Raw genomic sequence first — 17,338 nt, 5'->3', positions numbered from 1 at the left:
TTACTCTCCAGTCTAAAGCCTTGCAAAGGTTTCCCGCTGCAGAGAGACTAAAATCTCATCCTTACCTATAGGCTCCCTGCTCCTTTTCTAATCTCCTCCTGAGCCACCTCCAGCCACAATGGCCTCCTTTCAGTTCCTAGGATTCACCAAGCTCTCAGTACATCATGTTCCCTCTACCTGGAATGCTCTTTCTTCTGCTCTTTGCACAGCTGGATCCTTACCTTCCTTTAAGTCTTAATTTACATATGGCTCCTCAGAGGAGCCCATCTCCAATCATGCCACCTGAGAAGACCCCCACCATGCCCCTCTCCACTAAATCATAGAATGCTGTTCACTTCCTTTATAGCTCTTTCCTCAATCTGCAAAATATCAAATAATGGAAAAAAATGCATGAGGAATGCTCCGGACTACTTTATTGCTTTATTAAATAACATTGCTTCAAACAGGGAAACCAAGTATTTTAGAATGTTGTTTGACTAAATGCAGGGAGAACCCTGGCACTCACCCTCAGAATTGACTGTACTGTCTGCAGAGGATAGGTGACCGTGGTGGCAATGGCTTTGGCTATTGCACCAATGATGAACACGTCCACAGAAGAAAGCTGGAAAGCAAAGGAAGAACAAACTGCATCAATCTAAACAGCAAGAAGGTGTCAGGGATTGTCTGCTGCTTTCAGAATCAGGGCTTACCTTCATTCGTTTCTTTAAAAGCTGCCGTTTTAAACCTTCATAGAACATGAATTGGATGGCAGGATTGAAGACCAACAGCAAGGAGGGAAATGTGCCATTCCATAAAGCCAGGATTCCTTCATCGCGAATGATCTGGTGAAAAGCATCTGAGCAAGAAATCAAGGATCTTTGATGACAATCCCCTAACTAGAGAAGACAATGTACCCAGAACACAAACCTCATTCTATCAGTATTCTATCATACTGATTCTATCAAGATTTCCTTCTCACAATGACAAGTTAATCAGTTAACTACTTTTGAATAATCATCAGATACTGACCGTCACCAAGTTATTGAGAGACCAGTTTCACTCATAGGCAACCTTTCCTGACAAATCTGGGGTTAGCATGTCAAGTTTTCCTAAGTAATCATCACCACCACTGGGAACTCTGTACTACACAGAATTGTGAACTGATAGCCCATGTGTTTCACAACAAAGGTCAGTACAGAAAAAGATTAGAGGTGACTTCCCTGGTGGTGCAGTGATTGGGAATCTGCCTGCCAACGCAGGGGACATGGGTTTGAGCCCTAGTCCGGGAGGATCCCACATGCTGCGGCGCAACTAGGCCCGTGCACCACAGCTACTGAGCTACTGAGCCTGTGCTCAGTAGCCCGCAAGCCACAGCTACTGAGCCTGTGTGCCACAGCTCTTGAAGCCCTGCTCCGCAACAAGAGAAGCCACCACAATGAGAAGCCTGCGCACCGCAACAACGAGTAGCCCCCACTTGCTACAACTAGAGAAAGTCTGTGCGCAGCAACGAAGACCCAATGCAGCCAAAATAGATAAATAAATAAATGTATAAAAAAAAGATTAGATAGTTCTCTGGAGTCCATTTTATAGGATTGCCTTATAAGAAAACCCCTGTTCTCATTACAAAGATGGAAGCATGGGAAAGGAGAACCTGGCAATGTAATACTATTAAAAAGCAGAAGCTCAAGGATATCAGATGCTAACCTGGTATCCTTATCTAAAGAAAACATTAGGGAAAAAAAAGTAGCAGATTGCTCTTCAGAAATATTCATCCCCTCCCACCTATGCTCCATGGGATATACTCCATGGGTGTATTTCTCTACCCTTTATCTTCTTGGGGCTTGGCCATTGGTTGTGCTTTGGCCGAGAGGATGTTAGCAGACAAAATGCAAACAGGGGCTTGAAATATGCTTGTTATGATTGGGCATGTCCTCTTGTGCTTTTGCCATCACCAAGAGAAGAATATGCTCAGGTTGGTCCCAGGAAAAGGAAGAGAGACACATGGAGCTGAGACTCCTACGCTGGAGTCAGCCTAGATGAGTCAAATCCCTGTCAACCCAGAGACACATGAGCTAAACAAATACTTACTGTTGGGCACTGAGATTTGAGGTTGTAGCATTATCATGGTGATAAATTCCAGATACAGAGAGAAAAGAAAATCTTTACAAAGGAACTCACCCAAGAGACACTCACCAATAATACCATTGTAGTTGGTTGGTACAATGTCTTCATTCCTAAATTTTGCCCCTTGCAGCTTCAGTCTGGTGTTTACTACCCAGAGTGGAGTTGTTAGCAGCACATTCACCACTCCTTTAAAAAGAAAGGGGGAGAGACAAAGGGAAAGCAAAATGTAACCTTTTAAGCTTTGCCGTCTTATGTTAAAGCTACACACCAATGTTTCAGTTATACGTCTGCCACTGACCTACTAGGAGACCTAAGGTAAGGTGTCCCTTTGTGCCAGGGTACAACACAAGCCACTACTGTTAGAAGCAATTCAGAAGGCTTGCTGATAGCAGAATGGCTGGCAGCAGTACTTCTCCACATGAAGAGAGTACTGAGTTTCCTCATTTGTATAATAGGAGGCAATCTGTCTGTCAATTTATATAACCACCAAAGTAGCAATTTTGATATAGTTTTAAGTACAGTTTTTTATTGTTTTTTTTTTTTTTTTTTTTTTTGCGGTACGCGGGCCTCTCACTGCTGTGGCCTCTCCCGTTGCGGAGCACAGGCTCCGGAAGCGCAGGCTCAGCGGCCATGGCTCACGGGCCCAGCCGCTCCGCGGCATGTGGGATCTTCCCGGACCGGGGCACGAACCCACGTCCCCTGCATCGGCAGGCGGACTCTCAACCACTGCGCCACCAGGGAAGCCCCCAAAGTACAGTTTTTTAAAACAGCTTTAAGACAGGGAAGTGACTTGTTGATTGCATGCTAAATAAGTCCATGACAATATCACATCAAACACACAATTTACAACTCTCATGTAAGTAGCTCACATGGTTTTAAGTGAGAATGGATCTAGTACAATAAATGAGAGAAAGTGTGACATTTGAAAGCGCTTCAACAGGGACTGGAGGCTCACAGAAGACTTCTTCATCACTTGGGGAATTAGGTTAGGCAGGCAGCAAGCAGTAGTTATGAACCACTACAAAAACACCTGAAACAGTTTCACAAGCATCATAATCCTTACAAGTTTAAGGATGGGGATCTTGGCTGCCCAAGGTGGCCTCAGAGTGGAACAATACAATGAGCCAGGTGCTTCTTTTTTGAAAACACATGATCCCAATTTAATACCACCTTGAATTATTAAAATATGCCTCATCAGTCCTGAAATGATTAGAGAAAAATACCAGACAGACTTGTAACAAAGTGTCTGACACACAGTATATACTTTATAAATGTTTGTTAAATAAATACTTAACAAGTAAACTAATGAGCAAACTCAGCAAACAATGGTATATCAAGCTCTCTGGCTCTAGCCATACTCTGAAGAACCAAGAGGCACAATTATAAGGAAGAGAAATCTTCTTTTACTAAAAGCCATTTAAATACAACAGGATTAAGAATGTTTTGATTTAAGGAATCTCACAACATACTATATCTAGAAAACACCAAGGCTAAGCTTGGTGAAAACACCAGGAAATTCAAATTCTAAATTTTCATTAGCTGAATGCAGTTGCAAAAGTAAGATATTTTGGCACCTCTCTCTTAGAAACATTGTGAGAACACATTTCTCAAAATAAAAGGCATTATCAAATAATTTTATGAGTTGTATTTGTTATATTTTTCCACATAACACAAAGGAGTCATCTTTAGTTATGACTCAATATATTCATACATTGTCACTTGAGGCATTGATCATAATCTGAAAAAGTCTTAACTAGAGATTCTTGCTAGTCTCATTTTACAAAAGCACAAGTGCCCAAGAGGCCAAGATAGAAGACTATCAATACACGCCCATCTGCCCAGACTTTATAATGTATTCCTATTCAATATAATGTACACATCACTTAAAAAAAAACAATCAACAGCCAGAAAAATCAGACTAGAAAGTGCTACTAAGCAGTCTACTGCTTTTTTTTTTTTAAAGATGAAGACAGGCGAGCTCAGAACCAGAGATCACAAGCTTCTGTGGATACTGTAGACAGGCACAGTGTACATACCTTTCTAAACAAATGAAATAGGTTGCCCATTAAATAAATTCTTTGGAAATCAAAATTCCCTTCATGTTCTATTCAAGAGGTAGGCACACACAAAACATTTCAGAGGCAATGCAGCAAAGATTAAGATTTAGCCACTATTTAAAATTCTGCTTACATATCCCCATTATTAACACAGGCTGAAAGATGGAGAGGATTCTAAGGACACTGTCAAGTACAAAAATGCATCACATCATTTAAAGAAGAGAATATAAAGTCCTTGTAAGAACATTTTGTATTTCAAAGCTTTCTTTCTGAGAAGTTCTTTAATGCTCTAAGCCAAAATAGATGGAGAGGTATTTTTTAACCACTATCATTTTATGAGTTCTGGGAAAATACCTGAGGATCCAAACTTTACTAAAAACTTGCAACCTATATAATCAAGCAAAGGACAACATTCCACGGAGGAAAAACAAGCTGCAAACGAACGTGATGAGTGATTCCGACTCTGACTAAAGCACGGTGGATATGGCTGCAGGATAGAGAAAGCTGTCTGCTTATTTACGTGTAGAAAATTCTTCTGCCAGTTCCAAGCCATGGCTGTTCCTTCAGCTCTAAGATGGGAATATTAATACCTTACCTACTTAAGAACAGGAAATTGTTTTTCTTCCAATTCAAATGATTCTGTTTTCTTTCTTCATAAAAAATCATTTATAAGGGCTTCCCTGGTGGCGCAGTGGTTGAGAGTCCGCCTGCCGATGCAGGGGACACGGGTTCGTGCCCCGGTCCGGGAACATCCCACATGCCGCGGAGCGGCTGGGCCCGTGAGCCATGGCCGCTGGGCCTGCGCGTCCGGAGCCTGTGCTCCGCAATGGGAAAGGCCACAGCAGTGAGAGGCCCGCGTACCGCAAAAAAAAAAAAAAAATCATTTATAAGAAAACAGAACCAAAATTAAAAGATGAAGAACAGTAACTGAACACACTCACTAAAATCACTCACTGATTCAAGGATAAGTGAAACACAGCTGTTTACTTCTGAAATATTAAAAACAAAGTTTTATTAGTAGTGAGTCTCCTGAGTTAAGGACAGAAAACAAAACTGGAGAATGCTAATTGGGTGCACTTCTGGGGAACACGTGCAATGACCACTGAGATAAGAAAATGGCAGATCAGGGTCATAAATCTAAGTGCTTGGCTCCTTACAAAGGAATGCAACTTGATACACTACAGGAACAAACCTGCCTTACCAGATTTAAGGCCTAAGGACAGGAAATTAATTTCACTGTCACAACAATGATAACACCGTTGGCATTCAAAAGGAGTTATTGATAAAAATTCCAATTTCATAAAAATGGCAAGTATCATCTTCATTTAAGTTACCTGTAAGGTTCTGATCTCAAATTCTTCCCCAGGGTATTAAACTATTTGGGCTTTCTTCTGTGAAAATAAAATAAATAGTAATAACTCTCTAAGTTCCCAGAAGTGGAGTAACAATAATACTACTCCTAGTTCTCCCTGGCGACAATGCAACTCATTCCTACAGTGACTGGAACACAATGGCAGGGTTCACAGCAGGAAGAGAAAAAGCTGTTTTAATTATCGTAAAAATGCGGTAAGCATTAAGATATAAAAACATGAGGAGTTTAAAACTCGCAAAAGTGATTTCCAAGGAATTCCCTACCTTCAGAAAAAGAGAGGACCTATAATCGGAGAATCACAGAATTATAAAGGACTATAAAATTCATTTCATCAAGGGTCTCTCCTGTGACATTACTGACATTTGGGGCTGGATAATTTTTAGTTTGGGGCAGGGCAGGGGTGCAATTGTGTAGGATGTTTAGCAGTATCCCTGGCCTTCTACCACTAGATGCCAGTAGCATCCTCCAGTTGTGACAACCAAAAATGTTCCCAGACATGGTCATATGTTCCCTGTGGATCCACTGATCTAATCCAATCACCAGGTGATTATTCATTTTATTTTTGAAAATCTCAAAAGATAGGAATTCATTCTCACCCCAATAGCCTATTTTTTACAAGAGCTGTTAGAAATTTTATTTTTACTGATACTAAATCTACCTTCTTATAGCAACTGGAAACATAAAACTAGTTAATAGGTGTTTTTTTATCTGAGGTATGAATTAGCAATTCTTAAATAACTTTATGTGTATCTTAGGATAAGTAAATGATTATGACCTGCAAGTCAGTCATCCATGGCCTGCTCATCAAATACATATTGTGTGTCTAGTATGTGCTAAGTAGGTGCTGATGATACAGAAGTAAATAAAAAATGAAAATCCCTGCCCTTTTGAAGCTTATGTTCTAATGGTGTAAGACAGGATAAATGAGTAAAATATGTAGTATGTTAGAGGACAAGGTTAAGGAGAAAATTTAAGCAGAGAAGGGGGATAAAGTTTTGCAGGGTAGAAGGGGGCACCATTTTCATCAGTGTGGCCATTTAGGGAAAGACCTTAAAGGAGGTGAGGGAATGAACCACACAGTAACCAGGCAGAGGAAACAGCAGGTACACAGGCCCCGAGGCAGAAGCATGCCAGGAGTGTTCCTGGAGAAGAGGTCAGTGAGGCTTGCAGTGGACTGAGTAAACAGGACGGGCAGGCCAGGTGACACAGGGCTTTGTAGGACAAGGTAAGGACTCTGGCTTTTACTCTGAGTGAGAAGGGAAGCAATTGGAGTCCTTCAAACAGAGAAATAATACAATCTCACTTATGTTTTTTAAATTAATTAATTTATTTTTGGCTGTGTTGGGTCTTCGTTGCGGTGTGTGGGCTTTTTCTAGTTGCGGCGAGCGGGGGCTACTCTTTGTTGCAGTGCGCAGGCTTCTCAATGCAGTGGCTTCTCTTGTTGCAGAGCATGGGCTCTAGGTGCATGGGCTTCAGTAGTTGTGGCACGTGGGCTCAGTAGTTGTGGCTTGCAGGCTCTAGGGCACAGGCTCAGTAGTTGTGGTGCACGGGCTTAGTTGCTCCGTGGCATGTGGGATCTTCCTGGACCAGGGCACGAACCCGTGTCCCCTGCATTGGCAGGCGGATTCTTAACTACTGCGCCACGAGGGGAGCCCTCACTTATGTTTTAACATGAGCACACTGGCTGCTGTGTTGAATACATATTGAAGGGGACAAAGGAGGAAGCAGGACATCAGTTGGGAGGCTCTGAAGACAATCCTGGCAAGATTTAGTGGTGGCTTGGACACAGGTGGAAGTGGGGGAAGGGGCTGAATTCTAGAAACCATTTGAAGAAACAGGCAATAGGATTTGCTCACAGACTGGAGGCGGGGTCAAAGAGAAAGAGGATGAATTCGACTTTTGGTAGGGCAACTAGTAAAATGAGGCAGATTACAGGAGGAGTGGTCCTTTAAATTGAATTCATTCATTCAACATTTAATCAGCACCTTCTGTGTATCAGGCACTGGGGATACAGAGATTTAAAACAATGTAGTCTCTGCCCTTAAGGAGTTCACTGTCTAATAAAAGATAAAGACGAATATGCAGACTATTGTTATCCAGCAGAGTAAGCACTGAGACAGAGGTATATACAGAGCGGAGCACAGAGGGTAGGCACCCAACCCAGAATACAACTTGGGGGTGGTGGACATGAGAAACAGAGAAGCTTCCTGAAGAGGAGGTGGCTTGAGATGAGAATAAAAGGATGACTAGGAATTAATAAGATAAAAAAAAGCAGTAAGGCTGCTTCAGACTGACAACAGCAGCTGTAGAGGAATGAAGTTACTAAGGGCTCGGTCTATTCAAGGAATCACAGTTTGGTACAGGAGAACAAGAATAGAAAAGACCAAGATAGGGAGGTAAGCAGTATCACAGCAGATCTCGTATGTTAGGCGCTTATCCTGCACGTGTACGAGGGGGGCCTTTTCTGCTGAGGGTGCCGCGACTCCATCCTACACGCAAGCGCAGACACTGAAGGGTCTGAAGCTGGGCACAACATAATCAGATTCGGATATTAGAATAGCAGTTCTCAATCATTTCTCTGACAAGACATGTAACAGATGATGTTCACAATCAACACAGACCCACGGGTTCCCCTGGACGTCAAGCGTAATTCCATTCTTTTCTCACGCCCTCAAGAAAACATTTCAGAATATAAATGAATTAGAATGATATTAATACAGTGGGATCTCTTTTAACCAGTTCCATATAATGGACTCACCAGATAAACCTGTGTTCCTCTTTCCCTTTACCGGACACACCGACAGATGCCACGGCACGCTGATAGCTACGGCCAGTAGGCTACTCCCTAGTGTACCCGTGCTCTTCTACTTCCATCCCACAGGGGTTTAGGCTTACCAGGAGTGAATTATGTCTTTTCTCAAACCTGCTTATGTCGGTCATATCTGTTACAGTAGGCAAAGCATTTACAGGTATGGGTTATACAAGAAAAAAAGTACAAAACTTCCATCAGTGAGTGGATATGTCTTGGCCATACAAAAAATTGGATAAGTATATATTCACATATCTTAGGTTAAAATAAAATATTTAAGGCATGTAGGCTATTTATGATAGTCCCTACTTCCACTGACTTTTTAAAACTAACTGCCCTACCATACCAGTCTAGCTGTTTTAGGTATGGGAGGATCTACTGTAATTATAAACTGCATAAGAGTTAGAAAGAAAATGAGCAGAGCACAGTGAGAGAGAATAACAAGGGGTTGTGTGTACCTAGTAGATAATGAGATGCCAGATAACAGCAAACAAACAACTTTGGACACCTAAAAAGAAGAAGATTTAATCATATACTTCATAAACTAGTAGTTTCGTGGGAAGTTATATGAGTTAGTCTCTGACAGTGAGTCATAACCTTTTAAATGTAAATACATATGAACCACAGTAATCTAAAAAGTATTAAGGGACTTCCCTGGCGGTCCAGTGGATAAGACTCCGCACTCCCAATTCAGGGGACACGGGTTTGATCCCTGGTCGGGGAACTAAGATCCTGCATGCCCCATGCCACACAGCGCGGGCAAAAAAAAAAAAAAAAAAAAAAAAGTATTAAAATCAAGGTATTACCAATACTTGGTGTCAAGTATAAAACATCATACCAGATTGCCATTTGTTGCAATTATGTAAAAAAGAAGATTCCTCCTCTACAGGTTGGATCTATTCTGATATTTTTTCAAGTGAACAAATCTCAAACTTGAGTTCTTTGAATTATGACATTGCTTGAAAACCATTCTTCTAGAAAGGCTACTTGAAGCACAACTATGCAAAGTATGTTAGTGAGAAAGACTTGAGAGGCAAAGAGATCAGAACAGAGCAATGGTCCAAGGGAGAGATGATGGCACTTGATTTTGGGAAACGGCTACGGACATGGAGACGAGGGAATGGATTCAAGAGATATTTAAGAGACAGACTGATAGTTCATGAAGACCAGGCAGACATGGAGAGTAAGAGAGCACCCTCTATGAAGACTTCCAGATTTCTATCCTGAGTTACCTACCTACAAGTATTCACTTATTACCCCAGAAAATGAAACCCTGTGTGTTATACTCTTTATGTGAAAGTTGGTCTGGTGGGGGTTGGGGGTGATAAGGGTGGTCAAAAGGCACAAACTTCCAGTTATAAAATAAGTCAGTCATGGGGATGTGATGTACAGAAGGTGACTAGACTTAATAATACTGAACTACATATTTGAAAGTTGCTGAGAGTCGATCTTAAAAGTTCTCACCACAAGAAAAGAAAAAAAATTGTAAATATCTGTGATGATGGATGTTAACCAGACTTCTTGTGGTGATCATTTCACATTATACACAAATATTGAATCATTATGTCATATACCTGAAACTAATAGAATATTATGTCAATTATATCGCAATTTAAAAAAAAGTTGGTCCAAGTGAAAGTTCATTATATCAAAATCAACTTGAGACTAAAATGAGAGTACTAAGCATAAGAAAGGCTCAGAGACCAAATAAAAAAACAGCAGTGGTCTCATATAGGTGAAGAGGAAGAATTGGGGGCCATGAATACTCCTGGCCTGGTAACTATTTTTCAATCAAATCATTTTCATTTCAAATGGACATTTACATTATTCAACTGTGTGGCTCCCAAATCAGTAATTTTTCAATAAATGCTGGAGAGGGTGTGGAGAAAAGGGAACCCTCTTACACTGTTGGTGGGAATGTAAATTGATACAGCCACTGTGGAGAACAATATGGAGGTTCCTTAAAAAGCTACAAATAGAAATACCATATGACCCAGCAATCCCACTACTGGGCATATACCCTGAGAAAACCATAATTCAAAAAGAGTCATGTACCAAAATGTTCATTGCAGCTCTATTTACAATAGCCCGGAGATGGAAACAACCTAAGTGTCCATCATCGGATGAATGGATAAAGAAGATGTGGCACATATATACAATGGAATATTACTCAGCCATAAAAAGAGACGAAATTGAGCTATTTGTAATGAGGTGGATAGACCTAGAGTCTGTCATACAGAGTGAAGTAAGTCAGAAAGAGAGAGACAAATACCGTATGCTAACACATATATATGGAATTTAAAAAAAAAAAATGTCATGAAAAACCTAGGGGTGAAACAGGAATAAAGACACAGACTTACTAGAGAATGGACTTGAGGCTATGGGGAGGGGGAAGGGTAAACGGTGACAAAGCGATAAAGAGGCATGGACATATATACACTACCAAACGTAAGGTAGATAGCTAGTGGGAAGCAGCCGCATAGCACAGGGAGATCAGCTCGGTGCTTTGTGACCGCCTGGAGGGGTGGGATAGGGAGGGTGGGAGGGAGGGAGACGCAAGCGGGAAGAGATATGGGAATATATGTATGTATATAACTGATTCATTTTGTTGTGAAGCTGAAGCTAACATACCATTGTAAAGCAATTATACTCCAATAAAGATGTTAAAAAAAAAAAAGAATATATCAATAAGTGAGTCCACAAAATACTAACACTAAACATGCAACATTTAAATAAATTAATTTAGATATAGACTAGATAAACACAAAAAACCCATAGGAAAGAGATCTACTTTTTTCCCATCTCTTTAATAAAACCCTGATTAATTCAACAAATATTTTGTTTATTTAGCAAATATTTATTGAGCTCCTACTACATGTTAGGAATTGTTCTTACTGAAAATTTAGCAAGGCAGGGGGGAACAGATATATATATATACACATATGCCACAAAAGCAGGTATCATATGTATTCGTTATCTTATATATGTATAGATATAACAATTACACATATATAGAGATAAATTTATAATTGCAATATATATTGTCTAATTCATGTAATATATATCTTTAACTTTCTTTTTTTTGGCCACACCGCGCGGCAGGCGGGATCTTAGTTCCCTGACCAGGGATTGAACCTGTGCCCCCTGCACTGGAAGCACGGAGTCTTAACCACTGGACAACCAAGGAAGCCCCTATATCTTATATATATAAAGTATACATAAGATACTGCTCTGCATTTTATATATATCTTTGATATACCATATATAGATAAAGATACCTGCTCTTATAGAGCTCATATTCCACTAAGTAGAGACAGACAGTAACTAAATATTCACAATATCAGGTTAGTGGCTCCTTAGTGCTTCTGAAGTCTCAGATGACAAGGATCCAAAGCCTTCTAAAATTGGGCTCCTATTCAACTCTCCAACTTTATTGCTCATGTTCCTACACTCACTCACAAAATTATAGAACTCACTGATCTAAATGTGGTCCTGTATTCTCTCAGTTTGCTACCATTCTCTCCATCCAGAAACCGTCACCACTTATCTCCAAGTGTTACTAATTCTGCCAAGGCTCAGCTCAAGAGGCACTGCTTCCTATAAGGAGATACCTCCCAGCCAAAAGTGACCTTTCTCCTATGAACCCCTAGGGTACTAACGACTATGGTGATACTGACTACACTGGGCTGTGCACTAAAAACTCTTTGTCACATCTGACTAAATGCTTTCACACTCATGGTGGGCTTCATGAGTGTGTAACCTGTCTTGTGCTTGGTTTAATGCTTTAGTGTCAACCATCTTGAAATGCTTAATAAACTGTGAACAGGGAGTCCTGCATTTTCATTTTATACTGGACCCTGAAAATTATGTAGCCAGTCCTGTTCATGTTAAACATTGCATGCAATCCTCAGTCCAAAAAAACCAAACCAAACAAACAAACAAAAAAATCCCCCCCAAAATCCCCAGAAAGTAAGCAGGAAAGGTATTGTAATTTTCATTTTTAAAAAAAGAGACCTTATGTCCATAAATTCTGGGTACAGGCTGCTAAACAGGGATAACTGACCCTCCTCTCTGGATTAAGAAGATAAAAATAAGCCAAGTCAGCTCAAAAATAAAACTTTGTGTATATGGTCAACTGATCTTCACAAGGGTGCCAAGACCATTCAGAGGGGGAAAGGACAGTCTAGCCACATCAACAAATGGTATTAGGAAAACTGGATTTCCACATACGAAAGAATGAAGTTGGATCGTTTTCTTACATCACATACAGAAATTAACTCTAAATGGATTAAAGACCTAAAACTATACAACTCCTAGATGAAAACATAGGAGGAAAGCTTTCATGGCATTAAACTCAGCATGATTTCTTGGACATGACACCAAAAGCACAGGCAAAAAAGGAAAAATATGCAAATGGCACAATATCAAACTTAAAAACTTTTGAGCATCGAAGGACATATCAACAGAGTGAAAGGCAACCTACAAAATGGGAGAAAATATGTGCAAATCGTATATCTGATAAGGGGTTAATATCCAGAATACATAAAGAATACTTATAGTGCAACAACAACAAAAAATCAAATAACTCAAAAAATGGGCAAAAGATTTGAACAGACATTTCTCCAAAGATGCTCAACATCATAGGAAAAGATGCTCAACATCACTAATCATCAGAGAAATGCAAATCAAAACCACAGTGAGGGCTTCCCTGGTGGCGCAGTGGTTGAGAGTCCGCCTGCGATGCAGGGGACACGGGTATGTGCCCCGGTCCGGGAAGATCCCACATGCCGCGGAGCGGCTGGGCCCGTGAGCCATGGCCGCTGAGCCTGCGCGTCCAGAGCCTGTGCTCCGCAATGGGAGAGGCCACAACAGTGAGAGGCCCGCGTACCGCAAAAAAAAAACATGGTGAACTATCACTTTGCCATCATTAGGATGGCTACTATAGAAAAAATAGAAGATAACAAGTGTTTGTAAGGATGTGGAGAACCTGGAACCAACTGCTGGTGGGATTTTGAAATAGTGCAACCAGTGTGGAAAACAGTATGGTAGTTCCTCTCAAAATTAAAAAAAGAACTACCATATGATCCAGCAATCTCACTTCTGGGAATATAGCCAAAAGAATTGAAAGCAGGGACTCAAAAGAACTATTCATACAACCCATGTTCATAGCAGCAAATATTCACAGTAACCAGGAGGTGGAAACAACTCAAATGTCCATCAACAGATAAATGGATAAACAAAATGTGGTATATACATACAATAGAATATTATTCACCCTTAAAAAACCAGGAAATCCTGTTACATCCTACAATATGAATGAACCTTGAGTACATATTATGTTGAATGAAATAAACCAGTCACAAAAAGACAAACACTGCATGATTCCACTTATACGAGGCATCTAAAGTAGTCACATTCATGGAACAGAAAGTAGAACTGTGCTTACCAGGAGCTGGGGGGAGGGTGGAAAGGGGAGTTGTTATTTAGTGGGTACAGAACTTCTCATGTATAAAATGAAAATGTTCTGGAGATCTGTTTCACAATAATGTAAGTAAACCTACTACTGAAATGTACACTTAAAAATTGTTAAGATGGTAAATTTTATGTTATGCATTTTTACTACACACACAACACACACACACACAGAGTCAAGTCAGAAAACTAATTACATTCTTTGTAGCATTACTTTGTGTTAAAAGAACCTCTCGGGGTATATGGACCACAATATAAGCAACAAAATATAAAAATATCTTATATTCAGAAAACTTAGTTACCTGCAACAAATCCAACTACCAGATCTTTTGCAGTAGTAGAATGTTGACCTTTGACCCAGACTGCTTTGAGGCTATTAAAAGTGTAGAAATAGACAAAATTGGAGCAGCAGAGACTGGAGATAACTGGAAACCACCCTCGATATGGTGCCAGGCTAGGGGAAGAACACAATAAGCAAAGTAAAAATGCTGAACAAAAGGCACTAGAAATGAGAGTCCTAGAAAAGGCTGATCATCATTCACATATTCTCAAAGTTCACTCCTACACTACAATGTACTCCAAACTGTACACATATTCTACATTCTGAGGATGCCCAAACCAAGAATTCTTTTCTAGCGTTAATGATACCAAAGAAACAACATACATTCTATGACTGATTTATTGATTTCCCCCCTCGATTTCCTTTAGTAAATTGCTATGTAAAATTAAAGACAATTTCCTCATGGCTGTTAGTTAATATAGCATCATTCACATTTCATTACAGGGCAAGAACATTTAAAATGAAGTAAATATAGAAGTGCAAAAAAAAAAAAGTGATGGGGGCATGTTATAAGGGCACAGGAACCAGACTGAAGGAGCTCACACTAGCCACACCTGGGACAATTTGAGCACCAAATAATTAAGTAATTGTAAACCATTGAATTTCTGAGTCTGTATGATACTAAATTATTTCCTCATAGACTGCTTATAGTTGCAAAAGAGGAAAAATAAAATTATTCAGTGCTAACTTGAATCTAAGAAATCATAATTAACCAATGGAGGGCAAGTAGACAATATGTGACTCCAATGTGACATCCTGAGGAGGACACAATTTCAACTATACATTATTCTGGCCAAGAATGCATAGACTCAATCTAATCATGAAGAAACATGAGGCAAACTTAAAGTGAGAAAAATTTTATTTAAGGAAAAATAAGGGGAGAAGGTCCACATCTTTGAAAATGTCAGTCGTAGGGGTAAGGGGCTTTGATGTATGGTATGTAACTTACTCTCAAATTAATTCTGAAAAAATCTGTGTGTGGTGTGTGTATGTGTCTGTGTAGTAAAGAAAGAAGGAGGGAGTGGGGAAGGGAGGGAGAAAGCATGAGCACAAACGGAAGAGTGTTAACAACAGGTCGATCTGGTTAAAACACATACTGGTATTCTTTGTACTATTTTAGTTTTGCAACTTTTTGTAAATTTGAAATTATTTCCAAATAAAAAGTTTTTTAAAAGGTACACAGGTCTGAATGCATCTGATAGAATGAGCTGAACAACTATTACCTTCTTCAGTTTATTGTTCATTGGTTTCATGTAAGACGCCATGATCAATAATCAAAATGGTCAACCACAGAACTTTAAGGAAATGAAAACAACTATGTATTTACTTACAACTCAGGCAATTACAAATTCACAACACTGTGAGGCTTTGAGAATGGATAGAAAGTGAGTGTAGGTATGATGGACGCCCAGGAATCTCCTAATGAGCTGCTCTACCTAACAAGGATGAACAAGGTAGTACTCACAGGCCTTCTTCTTTAATGATCTCCAGGAGCACCATGTGTGTCGTTTTGGACTTTCTTTTCTCATCAACTACAAGACCAAAGAGTACATGTTTAAACTAAATCCTTTGAGAATTGTTATCTTCAGCATCAGCAAGTTTCACTGAAACGCCATTTACCTCACATGAGCAGTCTCTCACCCTATTCTTTGCGCTCCCTAGTTTGCCTCAGAACTCAATGATCCTCCTCTGTTCCCATGTGATAAATTTCCTACTATTGATTCCATGGTTTCATCTGTTATTCATGAACCATAAAGCATTTTAATTCAATACCTAATTTCCAAAGTAAAAAATGTAACAGGAGAAATTTATTTCTTATATTTCATAGGGCTCTCTAGGTTTTTTTCAAAGTTATATATTCTCCTTTTTATCTTAATATCTTATAAAGTAGAGAGGAAATAAATTACCATTTCCCTTTCAGAGAAGAGGTTACAGACACAAAGCTGTGAAGGACACATGTAGTTGGCAGCAGAGCCGGGATTAAAATTCAAGTTTACAAAGTTTTAACCTTGTGCTCTGTTCCCTAATCTAAAAAAATAAAAGGTCTCAAAAAGATGGGAACTCTGCTTTTCTTGGCATTCTAAATAAAACAAAACGTACCTTAATTAACTTCAAATTTCCTACCCACATCTGAAGACTATTTTAAAAACATAAAAATAGGAAAATGAACCGATTTCTTAAGAATTAAAATTGGTACCTTTATGGTTCATGGGATGGCAAATTAGGAAACCCCTGTACAAGGCAATCTAACAATAACTATCAAAATTACAAACATTTGCCCTTTGATCAAACAATCCTATTTCTGGGAATTTATCTCATAGAACTTACAGAAACAAATTAGCATATGGGGAATTCCCTGGTGGTGCAGTGGTTAAGAATCTGCCTGCCAATGCAGGGGACGCAGGTTCGAGCTCTGGTCCAGGAAGACCCCACATGCTGTGGAACAACTAAGCCCGCGAGCCACAACTACTGAGCCTGCACTCTAGAGCCCGCGAGCCACAACTACTGAGCCTGCATGCTGCAACCACTGAAGCCTGCGCGTCTAGCGCCCATGCTCTGCAACGAGAAGCCACCTCAATGAGAAGCCCATGCACTGCGACGAGAAGCCCACGCACCGCAGTGAAGAGTAGCCCCCGCTTGCCACAACTAGAGAAAGCCTGCACGCATCAACAAAGACCCGATGCAGCCAAAAATTAATTAATTAATTAATTAAATTTATTTAAAAAAATCTAGAAACAATAAATGCTGGAGAGGGTGTGGAGAAAAGGCACTGCACTGTTGGTGGGAATGTAAATTGATACAGCCACTATGGAGAACAGTATGGACGTTCCTTAAAAAACTAAAAATAGAACTGCCATATGACCCAGCAGTTCCACTACTGGGCATATACCCTGAGAAAACCATAATTCAAAAAGATACATGTACCACAATATTCATTGCAGCACTATTTACAGTAGCCAGGACATGGAAACAACCTAAATGTCCATCAACAGATGAATGGATAAAGAAGGTGTGGCACATATATACAATGGAATATTACTCAGCCATAAAAAGGAATGAAATAGAGTTATTTGTAATGAGGTGGATGGACCTAGAGTCTGTTATACAGAGTGAAGTCAGAAAGAGAAAAATACCGTATGTTAACACACATATATGGAATCTAAAAAAATGGTACTGATGAACCT

At 39.9% G+C, this 17,338-nt stretch overlaps 1 protein-coding gene across 7 annotated transcripts in view; it reads right to left on the bottom strand.

Moving 5' to 3' along the window:
• Positions 1–17,338, bottom strand: part of SLC25A17 (solute carrier family 25 member 17) — a 54,952-nt gene that overhangs the window by 15,412 nt on the left and 22,202 nt on the right. For all 7 annotated transcript variants that reach the window (XR_009543335.1, XM_060165075.1, XM_060165077.1 and 4 more), the window contains exons 3-7: positions 15,619–15,685; positions 14,116–14,267; positions 2,173–2,289; positions 690–835; positions 506–601 (exon numbers count right to left, since the gene is read on the bottom strand). Coding sequence is in view for 6 of the 7 variants with exons in the window: in XM_060165075.1 (XP_060021058.1) it covers positions 506–601; positions 690–835; positions 2,173–2,289; positions 14,116–14,267; positions 15,619–15,685 (578 nt within the window). In the remaining variant the exon portion in view is untranslated. The remainder of the gene's footprint in view (positions 1–505; positions 602–689; positions 836–2,172; positions 2,290–14,115; positions 14,268–15,618; positions 15,686–17,338) is intronic.

This window comes from Lagenorhynchus albirostris, chromosome 11 (assembly GCF_949774975.1).
Source record: "Lagenorhynchus albirostris chromosome 11, mLagAlb1.1, whole genome shotgun sequence".
Classification (NCBI taxonomy): domain Eukaryota; kingdom Metazoa; phylum Chordata; class Mammalia; order Artiodactyla; family Delphinidae; genus Lagenorhynchus; species Lagenorhynchus albirostris.
This window is presented reverse-complemented; position numbering and strand designations above follow the sequence as displayed.